This window comes from Drosophila nasuta, chromosome 3 (assembly GCF_023558535.2).
Source record: "Drosophila nasuta strain 15112-1781.00 chromosome 3, ASM2355853v1, whole genome shotgun sequence".
Taxonomy (NCBI): Eukaryota; Metazoa; Arthropoda; class Insecta; order Diptera; family Drosophilidae; genus Drosophila; species Drosophila nasuta.
This window is the reverse complement of record NC_083457.1, coordinates 20,656,830-20,680,841: the sequence shown is the minus strand read 5'-3', so window position 1 is coordinate 20,680,841 and position 24,012 is coordinate 20,656,830. Positions and strand designations below refer to the sequence as shown.

General features: G+C 41.6%; 7 protein-coding genes and 1 long non-coding RNA gene across 15 annotated transcripts; 5 read left to right on the top strand and 3 right to left on the bottom strand.

The window, feature by feature from the left end:
- The first annotated feature begins 109 nt into the window (after positions 1 to 109).
- LOC132793761 (uncharacterized) lies at positions 110 to 924 on the top strand. Its single transcript, XR_009633149.1, has 2 exons — positions 110 to 289; positions 347 to 924. It is a non-coding gene; the product is annotated as an uncharacterized LOC132793761 (long non-coding RNA).
- On the bottom strand, positions 838 to 4,704 carry LOC132793758 (ankyrin repeat domain-containing protein 13C). The gene is made up of 2 exons (XM_060803830.1): positions 4,612 to 4,704; positions 838 to 4,538 (listed from the first exon to the last, which is right to left on the bottom strand). Exon 2 carries the CDS (start codon positions 4,291 to 4,293, stop codon positions 2,659 to 2,661), a length of 1,635 nt encoding a protein of 544 aa, XP_060659813.1. The 5' UTR covers positions 4,294 to 4,538; positions 4,612 to 4,704; the 3' UTR covers positions 838 to 2,658.
- LOC132793756 (WD and tetratricopeptide repeats protein 1) lies at positions 4,692 to 8,121 on the top strand. Of its 3 annotated transcripts, none has more exons than XM_060803828.1 (3): positions 4,692 to 4,995; positions 5,089 to 5,880; positions 5,943 to 8,121. In XM_060803828.1, exons 1-3 carry the CDS (start codon positions 4,692 to 4,694, stop codon positions 7,151 to 7,153), a joined length of 2,307 nt encoding a protein of 768 aa, XP_060659811.1. In that variant the 3' UTR covers positions 7,154 to 8,121. The 3 variants fall into 3 exon arrangements, with proteins under 3 accessions (XP_060659811.1, XP_060659810.1, XP_060659809.1); XM_060803827.1 differs by having other exon boundaries at positions 5,086 to 5,880; XM_060803826.1 differs by having other exon boundaries at positions 4,692 to 5,001.
- Positions 7,845 to 11,673, bottom strand: LOC132793760 (longitudinals lacking protein-like). The gene is made up of 4 exons (XM_060803831.1): positions 11,586 to 11,673; positions 9,222 to 9,490; positions 8,864 to 8,950; positions 7,845 to 8,799 (listed from the first exon to the last, which is right to left on the bottom strand). The coding sequence occupies exons 2-4, from the start codon at positions 9,321 to 9,323 to the stop codon at positions 8,605 to 8,607; spliced, it is 384 nt and encodes a 127-aa protein (XP_060659814.1). The 5' UTR covers positions 9,324 to 9,490; positions 11,586 to 11,673; the 3' UTR covers positions 7,845 to 8,604.
- Positions 11,674 to 11,716: 43 nt separating this feature from the next.
- LOC132793757 (nitric oxide-associated protein 1) lies at positions 11,717 to 13,847 on the top strand. Its single transcript, XM_060803829.1, has 2 exons — positions 11,717 to 12,251; positions 12,307 to 13,847. The coding sequence occupies exons 1-2, from the start codon at positions 11,772 to 11,774 to the stop codon at positions 13,777 to 13,779; spliced, it is 1,953 nt and encodes a 650-aa protein (XP_060659812.1). The 5' UTR covers positions 11,717 to 11,771; the 3' UTR covers positions 13,780 to 13,847.
- Positions 13,848 to 14,115: 268 nt separating this feature from the next.
- On the top strand, positions 14,116 to 17,752 carry LOC132789521 (CTTNBP2 N-terminal-like protein). Of its 2 annotated transcripts, none has more exons than XM_060797581.1 (4): positions 14,116 to 15,173; positions 15,233 to 15,419; positions 15,489 to 15,622; positions 16,127 to 17,752. In XM_060797581.1, the coding sequence occupies exons 1-4, from the start codon at positions 14,366 to 14,368 to the stop codon at positions 16,831 to 16,833; spliced, it is 1,836 nt and encodes a 611-aa protein (XP_060653564.1). In that variant the 5' UTR covers positions 14,116 to 14,365; the 3' UTR covers positions 16,834 to 17,752. The 2 variants fall into 2 exon arrangements, with proteins under 2 accessions (XP_060653564.1, XP_060653565.1); XM_060797582.1 differs by lacking the exon at positions 16,127 to 17,752 and adding an exon at positions 15,742 to 15,779.
- Positions 17,753 to 17,922: 170 nt separating this feature from the next.
- On the bottom strand, positions 17,923 to 20,455 carry LOC132789520 (nuclear pore complex protein Nup75). The gene is made up of 6 exons (XM_060797580.1): positions 20,326 to 20,455; positions 19,088 to 20,271; positions 18,684 to 19,029; positions 18,425 to 18,615; positions 18,209 to 18,365; positions 17,923 to 18,147 (listed from the first exon to the last, which is right to left on the bottom strand). Exons 1-6 carry the CDS (start codon positions 20,350 to 20,352, stop codon positions 18,016 to 18,018), a joined length of 2,037 nt encoding a protein of 678 aa, XP_060653563.1. The 5' UTR covers positions 20,353 to 20,455; the 3' UTR covers positions 17,923 to 18,015.
- Positions 20,456 to 20,708: 253 nt separating this feature from the next.
- On the top strand, positions 20,709 to 23,721 carry LOC132791786 (uncharacterized). 5 transcript variants are annotated; one of them, XM_060800857.1, is made up of 4 exons: positions 20,709 to 22,028; positions 22,089 to 23,003; positions 23,072 to 23,362; positions 23,440 to 23,721. In XM_060800857.1, the coding sequence occupies exons 1-2, from the start codon at positions 20,801 to 20,803 to the stop codon at positions 22,724 to 22,726; spliced, it is 1,866 nt and encodes a 621-aa protein (XP_060656840.1). In that variant the 5' UTR covers positions 20,709 to 20,800; the 3' UTR covers positions 22,727 to 23,003; positions 23,072 to 23,362; positions 23,440 to 23,721. The 5 variants fall into 5 exon arrangements, with proteins under 5 accessions (XP_060656840.1, XP_060656838.1, XP_060656839.1 ...); XM_060800855.1 differs by having other exon boundaries at positions 22,089 to 23,362; positions 23,440 to 23,634; positions 23,694 to 23,721; XM_060800856.1 differs by having other exon boundaries at positions 22,089 to 23,362; positions 23,440 to 23,634; positions 23,691 to 23,721.
- Positions 23,722 to 24,012: the final 291 nt, after the last annotated feature.

The following is a 24,012-nucleotide window of genomic DNA, read 5'->3' as shown; positions in this document are numbered from 1 at the left end:
ACACACGCTGCTGCTGTGAACTTGAGGAAATCGACGGCTTTGAATTTACTAATTGATTTATATTTTACAATTTGTAGCTATCTATTTTAAGCAGTTTTTACTTAAAAAGTATTTATTGTTTATTTTGCAGTGAAAAGAGCACCACGGGTCTTGGTCCAACTTAGTTTACTAGATCTGGAAAAAGTTCAGTCCAGTTCAATTAAACTTATCGATTTTGAAGTGACGTGAGAACTGGAAACTAAAACTTTGAAAAATTAGATTGTTAATAGTTTGAAAAGCTAAATTATAAGTAATAATTAGCAGTTCATTCATTTTTGCAATTGACATTAAATTTTGTGTATTTCAGACAAAGGAAGAAAACGCTCAACGGGTAATACACTGTTAGACTGGCCTCCATCATCATTAAATAGAATTTCCGACGGCATCATTCTATAAGCGGCTATGTGTAAGAGAGGGACGGCTAATGGAACCACATCATTGAAGCAGATGTACTTGTTATAAATAGGGTTTAAAATGGACCAAGCTTTCAAATGCCACTTAATAATCGATATTGACTGCCTTGGATTAATGTTAAATTAGTGCTGCACAAAAGTGGGCGCACATTTTAAATAACTTAGATAATCGTTTTTTGATAAAAATGTTTTATTCTTGTTGCTTTCGTGTTACAGTTTACAGGTTTGTTTGTGTATTTGTGTTTACATTACAGAGCGTTTATAAATGCTCACGGGTTACATTTAAATATGTTTTGTATCAACTAGAAAAAGTTACCTATATTAGGATTGATTGTGTGTTTTAAAAATATCTTTCGCATTATCTGTGTGATAATATTGGGTTTCATTTATTTATATTGATATTGGGATAATATTTCCCTAGCGGTATTGTGGTTACATAGCAAATTTGTGCTTTCTACACAATAAACAATAACATTTTTGTGGAAAAAAACATAATAATAAATAAGCATAAATATTATGGGCTATCAATGCGGATTAAGTGGTAAAAGTTGTAGCGCTAGCCACATGTTAATAAACAAAATAGTATATACAATACACACATACGAAGTAAAATAAATAAATGCATGAATGAAATTGGAACTATCTGTGTACATAAAGTTGTTTATATTCTGAAGCTGTCTAACTTTTTGTGACCTCGAAAATACTTTTGTTGGTTATGAAACTTTGTTTAGGAAACGATTAGCGGACGATTGTTTTAGCTTAATACATAAATAACTTAGATAGTAGACATTTGTTATTTAACTATTACTAGGCAAACATCATGGTATACTCTTTCGTATGATAAATGATATTATAAGTAGATCATCCTTAAAATCATCATTAAATTAGTTTGATGGAAAGAGTAAAAGAGCTTTCAAGTGGCATGTTTTTCGGTTTCGTAAATACATATTTACGATGTTATTACTTAGCTTAAAACAAAATTGAAAATTGCACTAAATATTACAAAAAAATGAACATATAATACGAAAAAATAATATACAATTGCGTATACAACTTTGTTGAATATCGCTCGCTCTACAAATGATAATAAATCAACAACTGATAATTAAATCGACTACATTTTGATATTGTTTGTGATTAACTGATGAGAAAGTTGATTCTTGATTGACGATATTTGAAAATGAAAATGTGTTTTGCTAGCCACTTGACAGTGTTTTATTATCACTGCTGCCAGAACTGAATCATTACGCCAGATAAAGAAAAGTGGACGGGAGCAAAAGCACGAGTCACGATTAGATAATTTTTTTAACCATGACAAATCTGTGCAGAATGTTATTAAGCTAAGTCAAATCACATAAACTCATCAGCCTATTGCAACAATAAATATAATAAAGTGTTACAAAAAATGAAGGTAAAAACATGAACCTTAACAAATGTACGAAAGTTATAGTCGATTATATTCGACTTTGAGATACCCGGTACCCATAGCTATGAAAGCAATATACAAAATATGATAGGGAAGTGTAATAAAGGGTATTGATCTGAATATTACAAGGTTATTAACTTTCAACTAAGTTTTAGAAATGCACAACACTTGATTGTTCTCATATAAGTTGACTAAAAATTATTCAGGAAGACAGACAGACCGAGGTTATGGGTTACTTACTTGAATGATCTACCTTACCTACATATGTATATACTGAAAATATTTAGCTTGCTTTGGGTACCGTGTATAATCGGTATTGCGACAATGACACTTGTTAGGGATTGATCAGCGTTACAACATATGAAATACAGTTAGTTAAATCGACACACAGGTGTCCAAAACAAATTCAATTTGTTGTTTTCTCTTTTCTTAGTATAAAATTGCAATTTTCAGAGCGTTACATTTTAATGAACGAAATAAAAATGAAGGGGGGACACACATTCTATAATTTAACCGATTGATAATTTTGTGGTGAAAATTGCAATTTTCTTTCTGACTGTTGAAAGCAAGCGTTTGGGGGCAAGTGGGGAGTAACAAAGGGAATTGAAAGAGGACCGCCTGCCATTCTTAATCAAAGTCCGCAATGGACGTTCGATTGCTGCTATTGCCGCTTTTGCCCTTTCCGCTGCTGCTACTGCTGCTGTTGCGATTCAAATCCATCGGCTTGGCGGAGCTGGGCGTGTTGGCTGCTGATGAGGATGACGATGATTCATCGCTAGGTCATAAGTCATGGAAACGCCGCACATCCTCCCAATAGTGCGATGGTATTTCAAACAGTTTTGCGGGTATATTATCGCGAAACTCAAATTTCTGAAACGTCACTTTCGCCGTCACCGTGTGCAGCACAGGTATCTCGATCTTAACCGGAAAGCCCGTGGGTAGTTTAAGTGTTACAAACTCCCGTAACTTGTTTATGTGCTTGAGCGGTGCCACCACCTCAAGCACATCGAGGAGCATGTCCACGCTGAGCGGAAAATCAGCACTCATCGCAACCGTGGCACGCAGCGTTTTGTTCGATTGCTTGTGAACTGGTGTCCGACCCAGTTGCGGACATTTGCCAACGGGTGCGCTTATGTACTCCGACCAGGTCACACTTGTGGCAGGTGGCGGTTGCAACGAACTGCGACGCGGTAGCTCTGGTAATGTGAGACTGCTTCCCGTTGGTGTCGTTGCTGCATTCGAGTCAAGCTGGCCGCCGACTCCGACGCTGCCGCCTCCACTGCCACCTTTGGTGATTGTCTCGACAATGGCGCGATTCTTTTGCAAGTCCTCGTGGGATAGATGCTCTCGTCGCTTGCGCTGCTTTAACACCAGTCCCTGTATGGTATAGATCTCACATTGATACTGTCCACCAATTAATTCCTTGCGATTCGCTCTAAAAAGCCAGCCACGTTGGGCGCGCGCAAACTGTATTGTCTTGGTGGACATTTGTGTGGCCAATATATCCGTGGACATGAGTACATCCACCTCGTCTTCCATGTCAGATTCCTCGTAGCGTAAACGTTGATAGCACTGCTGTTCATTGTCCAGCAGCACCAACGACTCGTTGGGCGGCGCTTCGCCTCGAAACAAAAACGAGATATCGCCACGATCCCAGCGCATATCATTAAAGTCCACCAACGTGGTATCCAGACGCAGCGATGCGCCGCATTTGTAGAGCCGGCAAATGTCTGAGGGCAAGATCCGAGAGACAAGCGGCAGCCACGACTGAAAATCCCACTTGAACTCCATATAAAAGTCCTGCATCTGTTGCAGCGCTTGCACGAGTCGTTCGCGTCGACTCTCCATGTGTTCGCGCGACTGCAGCTTCAGCATGCGCAGCACTTGTGTTATGGTCTGACGATGGCCATAGCTAATGGCTTCGGCCAGCGGTGACCAGCCCTCATTGTTCTTTACCTTGACGGGCGCATTCTGGGCTAACAGGAGGCGCACACAACAGCTTCTGCCCAGCATGACGGCCAGATGGAGCGGTGTATTGCCGTGCGTGTCTCTGGTAGCTACTTCACTGGCCGCTGTGCTCAGCAGCAAGCGACGCTGCAGCGTTCGAATGTCGTTTTCAAAAACGCTCCGATGCATTGGATACTCGACACAGTCATCGGGCAGTGGGGCAGGCTCTGGGGCAGTTTTTTTTGGTTGTTCATTTGCTATTGTTGTTTTTGTTGCTGCTGCTTGTGTTTGGGCTGTTGCTGTTGTCGTCGCCGTCGCAGTTGTTGTATCGTCATCATCGTCGTCACCCTCGCCCGCCGATTGATACTCATCTGATTCGGAATCATCATCATCGTCGCTGTTGGTCTTCTGTTTGGGTTGTTCCACCTTCTGACTCTTCTCACACTCGCCCACTTGTTCTTTGGACATGTTTCACTCACCAACGCTGTTTTAAACACACTTTGCATACAAATCGATGCTCTTTTTATAAAAGATATTTCCTATTTTGCTTGACCGTCCAAAAGAAGTGCTCTGTTTATTGATTATTATTAGCGATGGACTAAACGCAGCACTGTGTCTAACATATCGATAATGTATCTTATCGATTGGGCGCGTGTTCACTCACATTACCACGAATTTGAATGGTTTAGCTCTTGATGTAATGGCGCCAAACTCTTTTTTCACACAATGTTCAACACAACATAAGTGATTAAAAATAAATTTAATTTGACAGAAATTCAGTCTTACCATTGGAATAGCAATGGCACAATGCAAAAGTTCTTGTAGCTTGCTATTTAGCGCATATCAATGGAAATCGACCATCTCTAATGCGGCTCTTACACGGTGCATTTCCAATTTACCTGTGCATTTGTGAAACAAATTTGTTGGGATTAAAGCAATATTTGGACTGGCAAATAGAAAATGACAAGTGTGTCAAAGTGTTCTCACAAGTGTCATCCGCTTGCACTGCGAATCGTGCATTGAACGATTGCAACGTGTGTGAGCCACGCCGAGCAAAACAAAAATTAAGAGCAAAAAAAAACAATAAACACAGCAGGCGAGGCGAACGAGAAACTACAAAAAGGGGGCAACTGCGAACTGGGTGTAAAAGGGCAAAGCGGCAACGCAAAGGTAAAGGTAAAGGCATGGCTATAATGCAATAATAAATTGAGCAAGTTTCATAATAACAATCCTCTAAACAATTTACGCGCACAACCCAAGCAGAGATAATGTCGAGCGATGAACTGCCGCTGTGGCGTACCAAGTATTCGAGTTCGCGTTATCAACGGCACGAGAGTGACAGACAGCGGACGGCCTTGAACGCCAGCTCGTTGCACTGGCAGCGTCAACAATTCGGCTGCTCGGCTGTCGATGAACAGTTGCGCCGCCGGCTCCAGGCGTCGCCCGCTTACATCGATCGCCTCGAACAGGAGACACTGCTCACCGGCCACGAGGGCTGTGTCAACTGCCTGGAGTGGACCAGCGATGGCCTGTTGCTGGCATCAGGCTCCGATGACTACAAGGTGATGATCTGGGACCCGTTTCGCAAGCGACGAGTTCAAACTATCAACACCAAGCATCTGGGTAACATATTCTCGGTCAAGTTTCTGCCCCGGCACAACAATAACATTGTGGCCACATGTGGCGCCGATAAGTTCATCTATGTCTATGATATCAATCATGGAAACGAAACGCTCTTCTCCTGCAATTGTCATCTGATGCGTGTTAAGCGCCTGGCCACCGCTCCAGATTCGCCGCATATCTTCTGGTCAGCGGGCGAAGATGGTAACATACTGCAGCTAGACATGCGGGAGCCGCATCGATGCCGAAGCACTAGCGAGGAGCAGCTGGCAAGCGGCAGCGGCGGCGTACGGTTGCTCAGCCTGTCCAGCCAAGTGGAGTCCACCATAGAGGCAAAGTGCCTGGCCATAAATCCGCGACGCACCGAGTATCTAGCTGTGGGCGCCAACGATCCCTATGCGCGTGTCTTTGATCGCCGCATGTTGCCAGACGAAGGTATAGTATTCGGCTTTCTTTGGAAAATCTTTAATCCCGCGTTAATTTATTTTTCCAACCAGCCAACAGCTGTGTCTCCTATTATGCACCTGGACAAATTGTGAAGAACATTAGTCGCAACATCGAGCATGAATCTCGCACCGTTACCTATCTCACTTTTAACAATTACAACTCAACGGAGCTGCTCGTGAATATGGGATGTGAACACATCTATCGCTATGATCTGCATAATGCCACGCCGCCCATTTTCTATGAGCTGCCAGAGTACACGGCAACGCCCGTGGAAACGGACGCCGAGCAGGAGACGGACGAGCATGTGGAGACTGCAATTAGTCTGGATGCGAAGGCAGCCATCACAACATGCAAGAAAGAACAAAAACGTCGCACGCTGCCCAGCAGCATTGAGCGGCACAAGAAGCTGGGCAACGAACACTTGGGCAATGGCAAGCTGCTGGCGGCAGTGGATGCCTATTCGGCTGCCTTGGCCGAGTATCCGAAAGGCGAGGTGCTTTACTTGAATCGGGCCACGGCGCTGATGCGACGCGGCTGGTTTGGGGACATCTATGCGGCGCTGCGTGATTGCCACGAGGCTTTGCGTTTGGATCCCACGTATGTGAAGGCGCATTATCGTCTGGCACATGCGTTGCTCGAGCTCCATCGACCCCAGGAGGCGGACAAGTGTCTGCAGGAGCTGATACAGCGTTTTCCTAACTTTGCCATCAATCCTGGTGTGCTGCGGCTGCACAAAAAGATACGCGAGAATCAACAGCAGCAGTCGGGTGAATTGTCGGGACAATCGTCGGAGCACGAGCCAGTGTTCATTGAGAGCGAACTTAGCTATTTGCGCTTGACAGATGATGAGTATGCGTTGCGTCGAACTGCGAAAGATTATAAGCAACGCTATGTGGGTCATTGCAACATCACCACGGACATCAAGGAGGCCAACTATTTGGGTTTTAATGGCGAGTTCATTGCCGCCGGCTCCGATGATGGCAACTTCTACATTTGGGAGGGCGAAACGGCTAAAATCCGAGCAGTCTATCGGGCGGATGGGGCGATTGTCAATTGCGTTCAGCCACATCCAGATATCTGCATGCTAGCCACAAGTGGCATCGATAACGATATCAAGATTTGGTCACCATGCGCGCCCAGCGCCGAGGAGCGACCCAATCTAATTTGCGACGTGGCGCGTTATGTTGGCGTCAATCAAGAGAAGATGCGCACCGATCCATTCGAACTGAATACGCGCAATGCGTATTGTTTAAATAATTAAAAATATTTAAACACACTCATTTAGCATAATATACAAAAGAATCGAAACTAGTTTTCAAATTGAAATCAAAATTGCAATATAGTTCATGCAATCGCATTCATGGGCTAAAAACGAAATCTCCCCAATCATTTCTGCTAACGAATTTTGGGCAGCTTAAATAAATAATATTAGTGTAATTTGTAAGAGCCTCAAATACATTTTGTTAAAATTGTGAAAGAAACATACTAATGCATAACATAAATGTTATAAACGAACTCGAATGCAAATCGAATTGTCCCACACAATAATTACAATTTGTTGTATTTTTGGAATTATTCTGTTTATTTATCGTAGTTATTTAAATCTATGCTCACATGTATACATATACATACATATAAATATTTTACTTTATGTAATAATATTCAAGTATCGTTTTGTTTTTGTTTTCTTTTGTTTTTTTTTTATATATGTTTCATCAATTTTATGTTTACTATCATTAAAAAACTAAGTAGAATTGATAGCTTCACATGAAAGTGGCTTCACATCGCAAACGGTGAACGTTATTATTTTAAAAATATATATAGTAATTATGGGTAGATGAAAGTTGAAAAATACCTTGAAAACAGCTGAAACTTTAAAGTATTTAAAATTGTTTGCATTAAGATGTAAGGTATTTTTGTATTTTGTTTATATATAATTTACTTAAATGTTGTTCTTTCATATTTCTCTGTCTCTCAGTGAGGTGTTTTTTGGTTTTTTTTCTTTTGTGAACGAGGGTGGAGGTGTGTGTGGAGCGAATGGTGTTGTGGTTGTTTTTAGTTAGTGACTTAAAAACTAACTGAATGTGTTTTGTTGTAAATATTCGCGCGGGCGTGCGGATGATTTTCTTTTAACTTTCTACTTGCACATTTTTTCACACTATATATTATTATGTATAATTATGTTTCTATATATTCTTTATGAATTCTCTTTTAATTACTTTACAAAAGTGCGTTTTTTGTTTTGTTTTGTTTTGGGTTGTCCATATTTTGCCTTTTTTACAGTGTGTGGTTTATGTGTGTTTTTAAGAATATGTTACAAACTATTTTAAGATGAAATTAAAAATACGATACAAATCAAGTTCAATGGGTCGACCGGGTTCATAAATATTGCAGTTGGTAATGGTTAATTTTGGGGGTTCATAATCATAAACTTCACTTTTTAGTTTGAACTGTGATATCTGTCAATTGCTATCAATATGTGAGTTTTGGATGGTATGAATAGATTATCGAAATGAATTTTGTATGTGTGTCATTTTTGTGTATGTGTCGTATATATCTCAAATGTTTCTCTTTTTCATTTTGTAATTTTCCACTATTTTCGCATTTCAATTTTTTGTTGTTATGGTTGTTGGAATTTTGCTTTGTTTTCTTGCTTGCATATATAAGTTTCTTATAGTTGTGTATTTATGTGTATTATTGGTTTAAATACCATCAACCCTCCCGTTTTATAGAACTAGGTGTCTCTGCTAAGCCTTTCACCTTGAGTCGATCAGCGGTTTTAAGAAATGCCGGCAGCTGTTCTTGCGAAACATTAACTTCACCGGCATACATAAACTCCAATATTGCCTGCAGGTGGATGTAGGAGACATCTTTCAGTATGATAATGGGATGCTTTGACGGATTCTCCTTTAAATTGAAATAGGAATTTAGTAAATATTGTAATTGTTATTTCAAGATTCTGTTCATTTACCTCCAATAGCGCCTTGAAGTAGGGACTGCAAGCTGAAAGCACCATTTTGTGTGCTTTGCAGGTTTGGCCTTCGCAGGCGAGTGTTACCTGTAAGGGAAAAATCAAATCCAAGTCATAAGGAAATCATTACAATTTTCCCCAACACAAAAACATAACAAATGTCGAAGTAAAGCAAAACTAAAAAAACAGGTAGATGATGTGCAGGTAGAAATGAATGGCTTATAAAAATGACCCTGGCAAGAGTTTGTTGGTGGTGAGTTGGCTTATTATTATTATTGTTGTGGAAACAGTTGAAACATTTTTCGAAACGCACAAATTAATTATCTCCCACGAAAAGAAAGAAGGGCTTAGTACTTACGTCTGTGAAGCTCTTCTCATCGCGCAAGTGACGGAACGAGGTCACCATATTCGTTTGAAAATCGTTCCATTTTAGAAAGAATTGTTGATCCGACGACATCATGTAGAAGCTTTTGTTTTTCTGTGGTTCTGGGAGAGCGTTCAAAAGAAAACGCGCACTCACAACAGCAGCAGTTGTTGTTGTTGTGATATAGACAGGAGAAATTTAGATGCGCGGCCAAAATGTTTCCAGTACAAATTGCTCGTAATACTTGTTTTTATATTTGATTTCTGCAAAGTACAAAAATTGTAAATATATTGCAATAACAACAAAACGTGACATTAAAGTAGCACAGCAAAATTAAAATAAGCACAAACTTGGCGAAATTTGTTGTTTTTTTTTTGTGTTTTTGTGCGAAAAAAGCACAAAGCCCCACTTTTTTGAGTGTGACCGTTGCGAGAGAGCAAAACCGAACCGAACTTGCAAATTGCGAAAGAGCTGCCGCGCTGACGCTGTCGCTATCGTTTTAACCGTTGCACAACCAGCTGAGAAAAACAACAACAGCAACGACGATTCACTCGTAGTCCAAAAAACATTCTATACAATAGCAAGAAAAGTGTTTTGCGCAGCCGCAATGTGCAACACCAACGGAATGTACTTTGTGTGTGTTGGAAAATGTCAAATGTGCAAAGCTGCCCCCAGTAAAATAACAACATTAAGAAAAAAGAGAACGACAAAGGTTAAACAGAAATATCAAAAACTCGCAATTCGCTCGTGTGCCGCGCTCACTTTGAATGCCTTTCACTTTTCAAGGCAATTTCTGCATTTTAGTCATTTGCGTTGCTTATTTGAATTTTTAGTAGCTCCCGCACAGTGTAATATATATATACATGGTTGAACGACATTCTTGAATATTTTATATTAATAACACTTTTAATGCATTTTCATCGCAGTCCTTATTTCCTCTTCAAAAAAAATTATATACATATGTACATATAATATCATCGAGAAATACTTTTACTAAATCGAGATTGCTGCAATTGTTCCACTGTGCAGACAACATGTGTTGTGGTTGCGACAGCCGCTGGGACTGGGACCAGCTTGTTGACGCTACCATATGCGCTACACTTGCGCCGGCTGTGTGTGGGCGGCCTAAGGAGACACTGACAGACATACACCGAGTAGCGAGTACAAACTTCGTCTAAGAGCGCTTCACTTACAGCAATGGATCCAACACACTAACACATACACGTTCACATATCGCATACACAAACACATGCACTCTTGGCTAAGCGCTCTCAACTTTCAACTGCCGTTATGATTTCGCAATTACATTACAACACCAACAATAACAGCAGCAACAACTACTACATCGACGAGCAGACATTTGCTGGAAATTTCAGTTACATTGGTGTGCGTACGTGTGCTTCTATGAAATGCAACTATCTCACTTGCACTAGTTTGAAACAGCAGTTGGGCCCGCAATAAGAAAAGACGTCGAATGATGTTGAAATTGTCTAATTTTGTATTACTATTGGTGGACTATTGATTTTTCTTTTCCACCTTGTTCTGTTCGCACACCAATAAGTAAAAACTCCCACAATTGCATAGTTCATTATAAAGAAAATACCAGTTTTAAGCCTCAGCAAAGACAACAACAGAGAAGAAATACAAAAAAAAAGAGAACCGAAGCTCTAGGGAGCGCATATAGGGACAATTTGAAACGAGTTGGAATGAAAGTTGCAACACTCACAAAATTGATGAGCCGCTCTCGCAAATGTTTCTGTTGTTGTCGTCGTGTATTACTCAACATGGCGCTCACAACAACAATATATGTATGTAGGAAGAAGAGGCAAAGGAACGAAGAAATGTGCGAGAGGCGAGTCGTTGTTGTTGCTGCTGCCTAGACAATGGCGGCGACGGGCAACGGCGGCAACTGTTCGTGTGGCATGCCACAACAACAAATGTTTGGATTTTCACTATTGTATTGATAACTTGTACAATTGCTTTTGCACATTTCTGTATTTATTTATGCAAATATTATTGTAACGTTGTAGTTTAAAATTAGGTCGCGCTTCGTTTTACTTTGATTCATATACACTGACACATACATGAACGCAACGCAACACACAGCACGCTCATGCTACACTCACAAATTCACACACACATACACACGCACACTGGCGCACACATACACTTGTGTCTTTTTTTCTACACTTTCCTAATCGCTATTTGGCTTGCACTCTGTACTTTTACCAATTTGCACTTTGTGCAATTGAATAATGTATATTGCAAATGCATTTTGTGTGTGCTTTGTACACGTTTTTCGCTTCTTTTTAGTCTCAATTTAATACATACACGCTTTTTTAGCACGCACTCACTCACCTTCTGTACACGCTCTGCTTTCGCTAATGCTTGCTTTGCTGCTTTCTTTTTTCTCTTTTCCGACGAGTGTTTTTTGCTTTTTTCGACACGCTTCACAACACTTAACGCACACACAGTGCACTGTTTAACAGCACTAAACATAGTGTCATAGCTGTTAGACAATGTTTGAATGTCAAATTCCCAAAAATGTTGAAAACATCGTGTTTCATCAAAAGGTTGAATGAAAATTTATATTGCACTTGCAAAAGGTTACAAAATACAACAGCCAATGCCAATCAGAGTTTCCGCCAAAAGGCATGGGAGGCGGCCCGGGAACGTTATGTCAACTACGAGCATGTGCACTACAGCTCTTTTCTCGAGCACAATTTGGCGCCGCTGGGCAAGATGAAGCATCTGAGTCCCTCGGTATTTCCACCATTACACGTACTACTGGAGATTGACCGCAAGATGGCGCCACAATCTATACCACCGTATCCCAAAAACTGGATGGAGGACTATGAATTTTATGCGGGTGGAAGCGAAGGCGATTCAGGGTTAATAGACTCCAAGCATGGAACACCAGATGCCACAGTCTCCCCATCATCAGTGCCTTGCAACGGATGTGGCGCGCATTTACACTGCGCTAGCAGCTCCATGCCTGGCTACATTCCCAGCGAGATCTTTAAGGTTTGCCAAACTATACAAAATATTTAAAAAGTATTACTTGAGTTTGAATTTGCAGGGACGTTCTGATCTTGAGCTAAGGACTATCACCTGTCAGCGCTGTCACTTTCTCAAACACTACAACATAGCACTAGACGTCGAAGTGCCCGCATCTGCCTATGTGGAAACTATATCGCGCATTCAGGATAAGTTTGCGCTGGCCATCATCATTGTGGATTTACTCGATTTGCCCGGATCCATCTGGCCAGGCATGCAGCAAGTTCTGGGCGCCAAGCGTCCCGTCTTTCTGGTCGGCAACAAGGTGGATTTGCTGCCGCGTGACTCCAACAGCTACCTGAACCATGTACAGAACTGCCTAAAAGATCAATTCGTGCAGCACGGCGGCTTTGATGCCCTCAATATTAAGAATGTCAGCCTAATATCAGCTAAAACGGGCTACGGCATTGAAGAGCTCATCACGAAGCTCCACAAGATTTGGCAATACAAGGGCGATGTATATTTGCTGGGCTGCACCAATGTGGGCAAGAGTACGCTGTTCAACATATTGCTGAATTCGGATTATTGTCGACCAGAGGCTAGTGAATTAGTGCATAAAGCAACTACTTGTGCCTGGCCAGGCACCACACTCCAAATGCTCAAATTTCCTATATTGCGTCCCTCGGATATGCGTGTATATCAACGCTTTAAGCGCCTGTTGTCGGAGCGTGCCCAGCGCGCATCACTGGAAAAGCTGCGCCGCGATCAGGCTAGGGACTCACCGGCAGCAACTGAATCAGCCCAACTCATTGGCCACGTGGGACGCACCTTCGAGCAACGCACGGATGTGGATGATGCCTTCGCTATGGCAGCGGGTACTAAGCCAATTACCTCCCTCAACGAGCGCCAGAAGGAATACCGGCAGGCACGTTGGGTGTTCGATACTCCTGGTGTTATGCAGCCAGACCAAATTACACCGCTGCTCACCACGGAGGAGCTGCTGCACCTGCAACCCAAGAGAATGCTAAAACCCCGAGCACTTCGCCTGGCACCCAATATGTCGCTATTTGTCGGTGGCTTGGCCCGCATTGATCTGATTGAGCTCAACAGCGATTGGGTAAAATTGTTTGTGTTCACGGCAGACATATTGCCGCTGCTTGTTACTGACACGGTGCAAGCTGAAGCTATATATAAGCGTTATCTGGGCACTCCGTTGCTGGGGGTGCCGCTCCCTGGTGAGGATCAGACTCGCTTGAACCGCTGGCCGGGATTGCAGTGCCAAGCGGAAGACATTGTGGTGCAAAGTGGTGGACCAGTTGCCAAAGAACGGTCTGAAAAACGGTTGAATTGTGATATAACTCTAAGCTCAGCAGGATGGCTGGGACTCTTGTTGCCGGATAATTCAGAGAGCGTCTGGAGAGTTTGGACTCCTCAAGCCGCGGGTGTTTATGTGAGGCAGCCGTCGTTGATTCCGTTGGCAAATCGTTTAGTGGGCAAACGCATACGAAACTCGTTGGCTTACAATACGTCGAAGCCTTTTGTTTATAGAAAATAGTATAGATTGTTATTGCGATGCTAATAAATTTTCAGTTTTGAAATAACGTGCAAGTTTCGTTCAGTTCATTTAACACCGTTTTTTCTTTATGAGGACGAAAAATACACCTAAAATATACTGTTGGTTAATAGTCTATTGAGAATGAATTCTTTGTAAATTAGTGACTTTATTCATTATCTTTGAAATTAACTGACTGTGAATTCTGTTGGTCTTCAAATAAATTAAGATTAAATAAAATATAAATGATAATTAAAAAATTATAAATAAGGTGTTACCAAACTAACAATTATAGACAGGTGGGATTTTAGCATCTTAAAATAGTGTATTTTGAAAAGCAAGCTACGGTCGCACTGATTGCATCTAACAAAAAGTATCCAGTTTTTCACGGCAACAAAGAATTTTAGGGGAAAGAATTAAGACAAATTATCGCAAAGTACGGACATTAAAATGTCATAAAAACACCGCAATACAGCGGCGAGAAATTAAATTAGTGCAAACATAAGAAATCGATTCGAACAACTAAAACGCAGTCCCAACAAAAGCCACCCACATTTTCGTTGTATATGCTGTAAAGAAATTCAGGATAATGGAGCAAACCTCCAGCAGCAACATTGCCGCCGAGCAAGAGCTGGACTTGAACTGTGCCACAGCCACAGCCGCTTGCAGCAGCAGTGACAGCGTAACCGTAAATGTCTCACACGAGTTCCAAACCATGAAACCGGGTGCAGGCCAAAAGCTGCAGCATCAACAACAGCAGCAGTTGGGCAATGGACGCACTGAATTGCCGCACAGCGAGCTGGTGAAGATGCTCTACTACTTGGAGGGTGAACTGCAGGCACGAGACGTTTGCATTGCCGCACTGCGCAACGAGCGTGTGAAGCAACTAATTACACAATTGCGGACGAAGCGAGTGCAGCCAAATGATCCTTATGCATCGCTATTTCGCGATAAGATCGCCCTTAATGGCAACTTAATATCTCGCGAGTCGTCCACACAGGCCGCTCAAGCCGAAATGGAAGTGCGCCAGATTATCGAGCAGCAAATGGAGCAACAGTATCAGATGGTCAGCAAGCAGCGTGGAACGCATGTGCGCATGGTAAACATACTAACCGAATCGCTGGAGAACAATCAGCGAATGTTGCAGCAACTGGAGGAGGAGAGGCGCAAGCATGAGCACGACACTGCTCAAGGGGACGATATAACCTACGGGCTGGAAATGGAGCGCACCAAGTTGCGACAGCAGTTGGAGGCTGAGCATGCTCAGGTCGCGAACATGGAGAAGGATCTCAAGAAGCTGCAGGAGACGCTTGAGTACGAGCGCAACAGGCAGAAGCAAATTGTGCTGCTGCTCATTGCTGAGCGCAAAAAAATCTTGATGAAGTACATTGAAGAGGGTAAGTGCTCCTCTATAGGAAATCATTAAAACTTTTCAATATCATGGATTTATTTGCAGGCAAGCGATCGGAGGACTTGGCTCAAATATTGGCCGAGGAAAAGCAGCGATCGGATACCATAGCGGAGGGCTTGGAGGAAGAAAGTAAAAAGTCGCTGCGTATGGAAGAGGAGCTGGAGAAGCAAACACAGTCAATGGAGCTGGAACGCAAAGCATTAATGGCCAAACTGGCCAAGGAAGAGCAGCGGTATGCTTCAAAATTTAACTCTGGGCGTGGTTTAATTGCTTCTATAATACAGTTTTGTGAATTTCACAGTGTCAAAGAGCTGGAGCAGGAGCTGAACACACTCCGTACCGATCACGAAGCACTGAAGAAGCAGCATCAACAGCAGCAATCGGTGACAAGTGGCTCAGCTGTAGCAGCTGCCACGAAAACGCGCCAGTTTAGCGGTAAGTGTAATGTCATCTGTTTCCCTTTTATTTTCAGTTGATTTAATGTCTTTTAATTTATATTTATTTTGAATTAATCTATAATATTACCAACTTTTTTTTACGTGAACTTCTCAAAGATGAAATCTTTTGTTAGAGAATAACTTATGCAAGGTGATTTGAAGATCTCTTTTTCTAGTCTCGTTCTCGTGACGAGTGCACCTCCAATACAACAACTAAAGCATCCGCCTCCTCACAGACACCATGATAACACACACACCAAACACTCAAGCATACACAAGCTCAGCTATAAGTAATAAGTAATCATGCCAGCTAAAGCTAAGTTACGAATCTGTGGATTATCCTACTTGTCCAGTCGAGTATTTGCTATCCGTTGTGGTGTTGAGTGCCATATTCTTGACCACGCTTGCCTCATCATATTATTTTATTTCTTTGTAATTTTTTGTTATTGAATGCTAATTTTGTCTGGCTTGTTTAACATTTGATTTTTGCACATTTTTCCAGATGAGGCATGTGCCACGCCCGTGGTAAACATTGCGAAAATCGTGCAACCAACCGCCACAGTGAGCAGCATGCCGGTGTCCGGTCCCCAGACGGGCATCGCCCGATCCATAGTGCCAGGTCAGAACATTCGCAGCGGCGCCGCAGTTGTCGGCATCGCCACAGCGCCGACTGGCATCGCCAGCCCAGTCCCTTCATCTCTTGCTGCCGTAAACCATAACAGCAGTGGCGCCGCCAACAATAACAACAACAACGCCACTATCACAGATGGTGCTGTGGCAGCTAACAATGTGGCAGCTCCCCCATCGCCATCGCCGGCCAAAATGCAGCCAACGGCAACCATACAACGTGCACCGGGCGGCAAGTATGCAGCACTGGCAGCAGCCGCTGCTTTGGATCAGACCTCAGCGCCACCGCATCCACATCCAGTGCCCATTGCTGTGCCACCAGTCACCGTACCGCCGGCTGGGGCACGCGGCGCTCCGCCACCCATACCGACCAAGCCAATAGTACCGCCAAAGCGGGAGCCATCGCTGTCGCGCTTGGGCTCTATTACAAGTGGCAGTGTGGCTGCTACGGCAGCTATTGCCGCAGCAGCGGCGGCAGCCACGGCTGCAGTGGCGGCCAGTGCAACCACAACAACAACGGCGTCCACGACGAGCGTGGCAGCGGCAACAGCGACTGCTGCGACCACGGCAAAGCATAATTAGGCAACTTCTAAACATCTTTCGACTTATATACGCGAATTATATACCATATTCTACCATATAGCACATACATGTATATGTAGAAAGCTAAAGCGAGAATACTCAATCAAGACCGAACATAGCTCCAAATTCTAATTGGCCGTAATACTTCTTAGGAGAGTGTCCCTCAACTCTCACTCTGCGTTTTCGATCGTCTTATTATGCCAAAACTCGGATAGTTGCTACATTTTCTACCCACACACGCAGCGTACTCACACACACTTAAGTTCTCCTCGAGTTGAGGCAAATTGACTTTAAAAGTTTTGCCTAACATTTGGATTGTTTACGTTAGATTTTTTTTTTATGGATTATCAAATCAAATTATGTGCTTTAGTTTTGAAAAGTATCGTCATCGCTTAGCTGAGCCCATACTTCCCTGTGTAGTTGCGTGTTCCCTATGTAGTCTTTAGGAAATAACATTTGTACAAGGCCGTGCGATTCTCATAATGATAAAAGTAAAAGAACATTTAGTAATAATATTAATGCCCATATCTATATATATGTATGTATATCTCGTGTATTACTAATCCATTGTGCTCTGTGCGTTGTTTGTTAGTTCTTAGATGCATGTTCATCATAAAACTCTGTGCAGCTAATTTACCATACTACTCGTAGTATCTACTTAAACTATCTGAATATGCTTTTACCTATAGTACATTTTAGGTTTTAATTTTTAATTTTGTTCTAAGTTTTGGCTTAAGCATTTTATAATTTGCCTTAAAACACACACAAACAAAAATGATCCTATAGATTAATATGTTAAATTCCAAAAACAAAACTAAAATTCCCCTGTCCTAAAATATGTTACAACCAATTGCTACAATTTTTGAAAATGAATTGCATTGTGGGCAAAACAAAAACAGAGTGCGACAGAATTTCTTTTAGTCAGATCGGGCAGCTGATGAGGTCAGTCGTCAAGTAGAGTTGTTGGTACTTACAGTAAATATTAAATGATAGCCAGACAAAGAGGCACAAAATATACAAATTATAAAAAAATAAAATAAATAAAAACATTAAAAATTTACCAGAAATTAGTAATGCAACAATAAACGTTTACAAGATGATTAAAATTGCGATGTATTGGAAACCGAAATACACAATAAATTACACTATAAACAAAATGCGTTTTGAAATTGTTTTGAAAAATCACGATGCGGGCGCCGTATTTTCAATAATCATAGCTCTCGCTAGATTGCGAGCACACGCCAAGCGCATTAAGTCCAGAATTTCTTCGATATTTTCCACGCGATAATCTTTGAAAATGGTCTTCGAAGTTTGCTGAAAATTTGAAAAAAAATCAATACAAATAGTAAATAAAAATAATAATTATTTGGCTCACGTTGCTAAACTTGGCAGTGTTGAGCTTGTTGCGTTCTATTAGCGGCACCAGCTCCATTTCCAGATGCTGCAATATGGCAATTGTTTCCTTGGAAAATATCTTCGGATCCTCAGACTCCAGCAACGGCAATGCATCAATTAGCAGCGATGGCCAAAAACTACAAATTAAATTCTTATAATTCATCCTCTTTTAAACAGTTATTTTAGCGAAACTTACTAATCAGGGGTTATTCTTGAAGCCAAGAGGTTAATGAGCAGCTCGGCTCCGGACAAAAAGTCGCGCTGTCGATAAAACTCATAGAATTCGTAGTACTTGGAGAGAAAGACCAAGCGAGGTGACAAAAACATGCGACCTCCAATGCTTGTGATCACGTCTTGGCAGAGCATAATGCCCGTCTTAGAATAGTGCTGTGTAAAGACAGAAAAGCTTATAGTTTAAATATACAAAATGATTACCCCCACGGTGTACGACTTACCTTTAATATAAAGTCAGCAATGGCTGTGACTGCAAGGACATCCTTGGAGCGTATCGCCCATTCCAGTGCGCTGCCAAAGCGTTGATCATTGTAGGCTCGCCTCGAAAGAACCTTGCAGATGTCTTGCTCGACATTGACAAGGCCGCGACGCTTGGCGAGTGCTAAAATCTTGAACGCCTGCCGTTCAGTTTTTAATGGAATGCGTGGCAGCAGCAACTCAATGGCCGCAATGCCTTCCTGACCACAATGATCCAAGTAATCAATACCAAGCTGCCAGAGATTGTGTGTGGTCATCAAATAGCTACCAAACTCAAAAATCATCGCATGGCGCAAAGCAGGCAGGTCTCTATTGTGAGTGTCAGCACATTAAATAGAATTTAAGGAAAGATGCAATTAATACTTACAGATTCTGCTGATCAAAATGGGTCTTGAGTTGGCCAGAGTGATAGATCAGATCGATCAGATGTGTGGCAAACCAGTGGCTATCGTTTAGCTTTTGAGCTTCGTAGATGAACAGCTTGACATCGTGATCCATCAGCTGCCTAACCATGCGACTCATCTGTGTCATCTGCCAATCGGGACGTAGCTGCGACCAGCGATTGTGCCAATTAGTGACAGCAATGCGCAGCTCGAATGGCTTGCAAGTTGGTCGTGTATACAGCAAATAGCCGGGAAGAAATTCATACCAATCCTGAGACTTTAGAAGCTCTTCATCCCAGTGCTCATTGCTGCCCTTCACCAGCTGCATCAGTACCTCCAACTCTGGCTCAGCGGCAAACACCTGTGACACCAGTTTGCGGTCCAGGTCGTTGTGCCAATACTCCCACTGGGAGCAGAACTTTTGCAGTGCATAACCATCCTGATAGATGGGCATGGTTTTCAGCACAGTTTCGGCGGATTGGTAGGCGGCCTGGTTGGCTTTGCGGTGCTGCGAGAGTATGGCACGCGTCACATCCAGGTGGCCGAGCATTACTAGTGTCTTTAACGTATCCCAGTAATTGTCCACTTCGCTTGCCTCTTCGGCCATCAGCAATAAGTCGGTCGCTCGATCTTCCGTGTGTGGATAGTGGAAGCGTGTCCATTCGAGAAGCTGGGGCACAATAAGCTGATTGTGGTGTTGCTGCATATAGAGTATTTCAAAGAGATACCACAGACACTCGATCGCATAAAATGTCATAATTGCATCCGCATACTGTTGCTCCTTGGTTTCATCTTCCTGTACTTCGGGCATTTTCTTGGCATGCTCAAGTTTCTCCAGGCAGCAGCGCACTATGCTGCGATAAGTTCGCGATATTTTAATATATTCGGATCCCTTCTTCGTGCCGTGCTGAACTTGACACATTGTTTGCAGTGTCTGAAATGTGGCATTCGTCTCTGATAACAAGCTGCGTAAGAGGGGCTCAGTGTAGAGGGACGATTCTTGTGCCATGTGAATCAGCACCATGTCCTGGCCAGCTGAGTCGCTGGGAGCATCGCGGCTGCTCCATTTTAAGGGGCGATAAGCGCTTAACGCTATTTTAGAGCCGCCGGGCACAAAACTTGCGGTGAGTGTGTTGCCACAACGTGTGGCGAGTGCATCACCTAGTGCCTGCAAGTCAGAACTATTAATTGAAATTTATCACATGTGTGTTAACTGCCTTACAAATGTGGGCAACGTATCATCACTCATTTTCACAACAATTTAATCCGAACTCGTAACAAACAACACTTTTGGAGAAGCGCGTTTTTATGCGGCAAATATTGAGTGTGACCGTGTGTGATATTTAAAAATATACATAGGTCGGTAGGTATCGACAACACTGGTGAACATAGCTATGGCAAATGTAGAGCTTTCACTTGTTATTAGGGTTGTCGAATAATTTAAAAATAATATATTCTTTTATGAAAAAATATAAAAATGATATTTCATATATAAATTAAAAAATTTAATAATGAATTTTAGTAATCAATAAAAAAATATTCCGTTATAAATATTATTATCGAATGAAAAAAATTATTATCGGTATATCGATATTTTTGTATATTTTCAACAGCCCTACTTGTTATACCGCTAACCTCGAAAGTTCTTTTAAATTGCTACGCCAAAATATTTTAAATACATTTTGAAAATTTGCAAAATGGAGTTAGATGATCTACAAGTGGTTTTAAGTCTATTCGAGCGCAATGTAAACAAATTACATGCAAACTTAAGTGCCCTTATGGATGAAATAAAATTGTCGCACCAATCACTTGCCGAAAAATGCAAAAATTATAGCGCTTCAGATGGTCGCCTAATTTCAATTCACGATTGTTTATTGAGTAAAGTTAATACTGCTAATGAGCATGTGATCAAATTGAATTTGCACATTAATCTCAATCGCAATCGTCGCATGCCTTGCAGCGATAGAAGCCATGAACGCAAATCTCTGGAGATTGACAATAAGCAAGGGAATCACACAAATCTGGATGGAATCGAAGTGGGCGGAGTCGATTCGGACTCGGACGGCAACGTAAAAGCTACAGCTGAATTGTTGCCACCGCGGGGTGGAAAGCAGAGGAGCAGCGAAGAAGCCTACCATCAATTGGTGAAAAATATTTCACCCTATGTCATAGACAGTATCGTGGAGACCAATGTAATGCACGTCGATATTGTTGAGAACTCCATTTACGTTGGTATGTGGGGCAAGGACACAACGCCACTTCAAAAACTTCTGGCTTGCCAAATGCAGCTCGTGGCGCTGCAACAGATTCCCGACTTTGGCGAGATCTTCGCTGTATACGATGCCCAGCAGAAGATAATGCCACGTGTAGTTATCAATGCACCCAATAAAAATGGCGGCTACTATGCCTATTTGTTGGACTATGGCGAGGGCATTCATTTGGACGGTACGGAGGCATTTTTTGGTCTTCCCAAGGATATGTCTGCCATGCCGGCAGAAGCTATACGATGTCAAGTTCACAATCTCGAAATTGCCCACATGGTACAATTTCTCTACAAAAGAATCCAGCTAAGAGTATTGGCCAACAATGGCAAGGACTTGGAGGTAGAAGTATTGGAAGAGCATAAGACGGAGTCCGCCGTAGAGAAGGAGCTTGCAGCGGTGGGTCCAAAACAGTATGACCAGGGAATAGCAAACTCATTCTCAAAAGAAACACCGCCTGATTATGATGAGGAAGTGCACTCTGTTATACCCAATCCAGATTTAGTGCAGTCAACTCTGCAATTGACTGAAGAACAGAAGGCCATACTCGAGACTGTTGAGGAAGGCACTAGCAATGCTGTGAAGGCCGTGTTGGGTTTTAATCCTACCGACGATAAACGTATTTGTCGCTTCTATGATCCCAATATTGGTGGCTGCTTTAAAGGTATTATGCGATAATGATAACTTGGCCTGGTTAATTTATAATAATTTCAATTTAATCTAGGATCTCATTGCCGCCTGATGCATGAACATTTTGCATCACATGGCGCTACTAAGGACAAAGAGTGCATTGATGCATTACCGATTGCCAGCCGATCACCCAAAGATTTGGGCAGCGTCGTGCGCGTACTGGTCACATATATTAAAAGTTCAACTCAGATTTATGTGCAGTTCATTGACGAATCCACGCCGCTTGTGTGGACCAAAAAAGATGTGCCAGATTCAGAGCTGAAGCTGCACCGTGCACCACGTCCGCTCGACATAGTGTTGGCGCTTTACACCGATGGCTATTACTACCGTGCCCAGATCATCGACGAATTAGATGACCTGTTTAAAATCTTTTATATCGACTATGGCAATACAGAGTATGTCAACATCGATTCGATGGCGCAGTGCAACGATGCCCGAAGCCTGAAGCCGTATCGTGCCGTTGGTTGTATGATTGCAGACGTTAAGTCATCGCTTGAGCAAAGCAATGAGTGCGTTGAGTTCCTTAAGAGCACCTTACTTAATGAAGAGCTTGATGTGTTGCTTGAAAGCGAAACGCCCGATGGATATGTTATTAGATTATTGGGTAGTCATGCGGAAATCATCAAGAAAATGATAAAGCGTGGTTACTTCGTGTCGGATGACTTTTTTTAAGTTGTATCAATTTAAGTTTGTTTTCGTTTACTTTAATTCATCTCAGCCTAGACGTGGTGTAATAACTATAGTTTTCGTTTGAGTATTAAATACTGTTTTAATCGGCATATTAATTCTTGAATATCTGTCGAAACTCTAAGTTCCTATACATACTATTCTTTTCACAATTCTATTTGAAACAGAAAAATTTCAATATTATGACAAATTTTAATTTTTGGAAGTCATGTTTAATTTGAATTGTTGAATAACCAATCAATATTCACAAAAGAAAAAAGAGGTAATAAAATATATAGTAGCATTTGCTTTTCATTTAAATATTTTTTTCGGCTTAAATTGTGTATCAAGCGTTAACGCAAATTAACAATCAAAAAGAAGAATGCCCGAGATCTCACGAGCCGATAAGATATTTATCTTAATCATGGTCGTCGGCATAATCATTTTCGCTACAACAGGAGTTTTTGTTTTATGGTATTTGGATTTCAAAATTGACATATAGCAGCTGTCGTTTGCGGACAAGATTTTGCTCAAATATGTTTATGATTAAAGTCCTTTATAATCGCAATTGCCAGATAAGAATGTTTTACAACTCAGAATCTTTAATTTATGTATCTGAAAAAGAAGGGTATTTTTAATATTGTAAGTAGCATTTGCTTCAAATTTAATTTGTCAAAAGCTTTAGTTTATTTTTAAACTTTTGTTCATATATTTTCGAGTACTACAAGATATTAAATCCAGATGCCGGAATTATCAAGTCACAAGTGGCGATATGTGGCTATGTTAGCGGGAATAATGGTTTTTGCATTAATGGCTTTTATGATCATCTACTTCCTGAAAATCCAGTGATAGTTTTTGTCGTTGGTAGAATGCAGAGTTATATTATCAAGAGATTTCCTCGGATTGTTTTCGACGTAAATTATAATATTATAAATGATAAATTAATATACTGAATACATTAATTACAAAGAAGGTAAAGATTTTTGAATATCTTGAATTAACCACTAAGAGCTGACTTGATATGAAAGGTTTCCCAATGTTCACATATTGATTAATTGTTAGCCGGCCAATTATTAGCCATTAAAACAACAAATTGGGAAAAAGAATATTTATGTTGTCATAAAACTTGAAAACTAAAACAATAAAATAATAATAATCCTAATTGCCCATAATGTGCAAGCGCAAAAACCAAAGTAGCTAAAGCTAGATTTCATTCTGAATTGGGGTCGGTGAGGTCGTCGTCGCGGCGGGTGCTAATAGATTATGCCGCAACGATTAGAAAGGCAATAAAT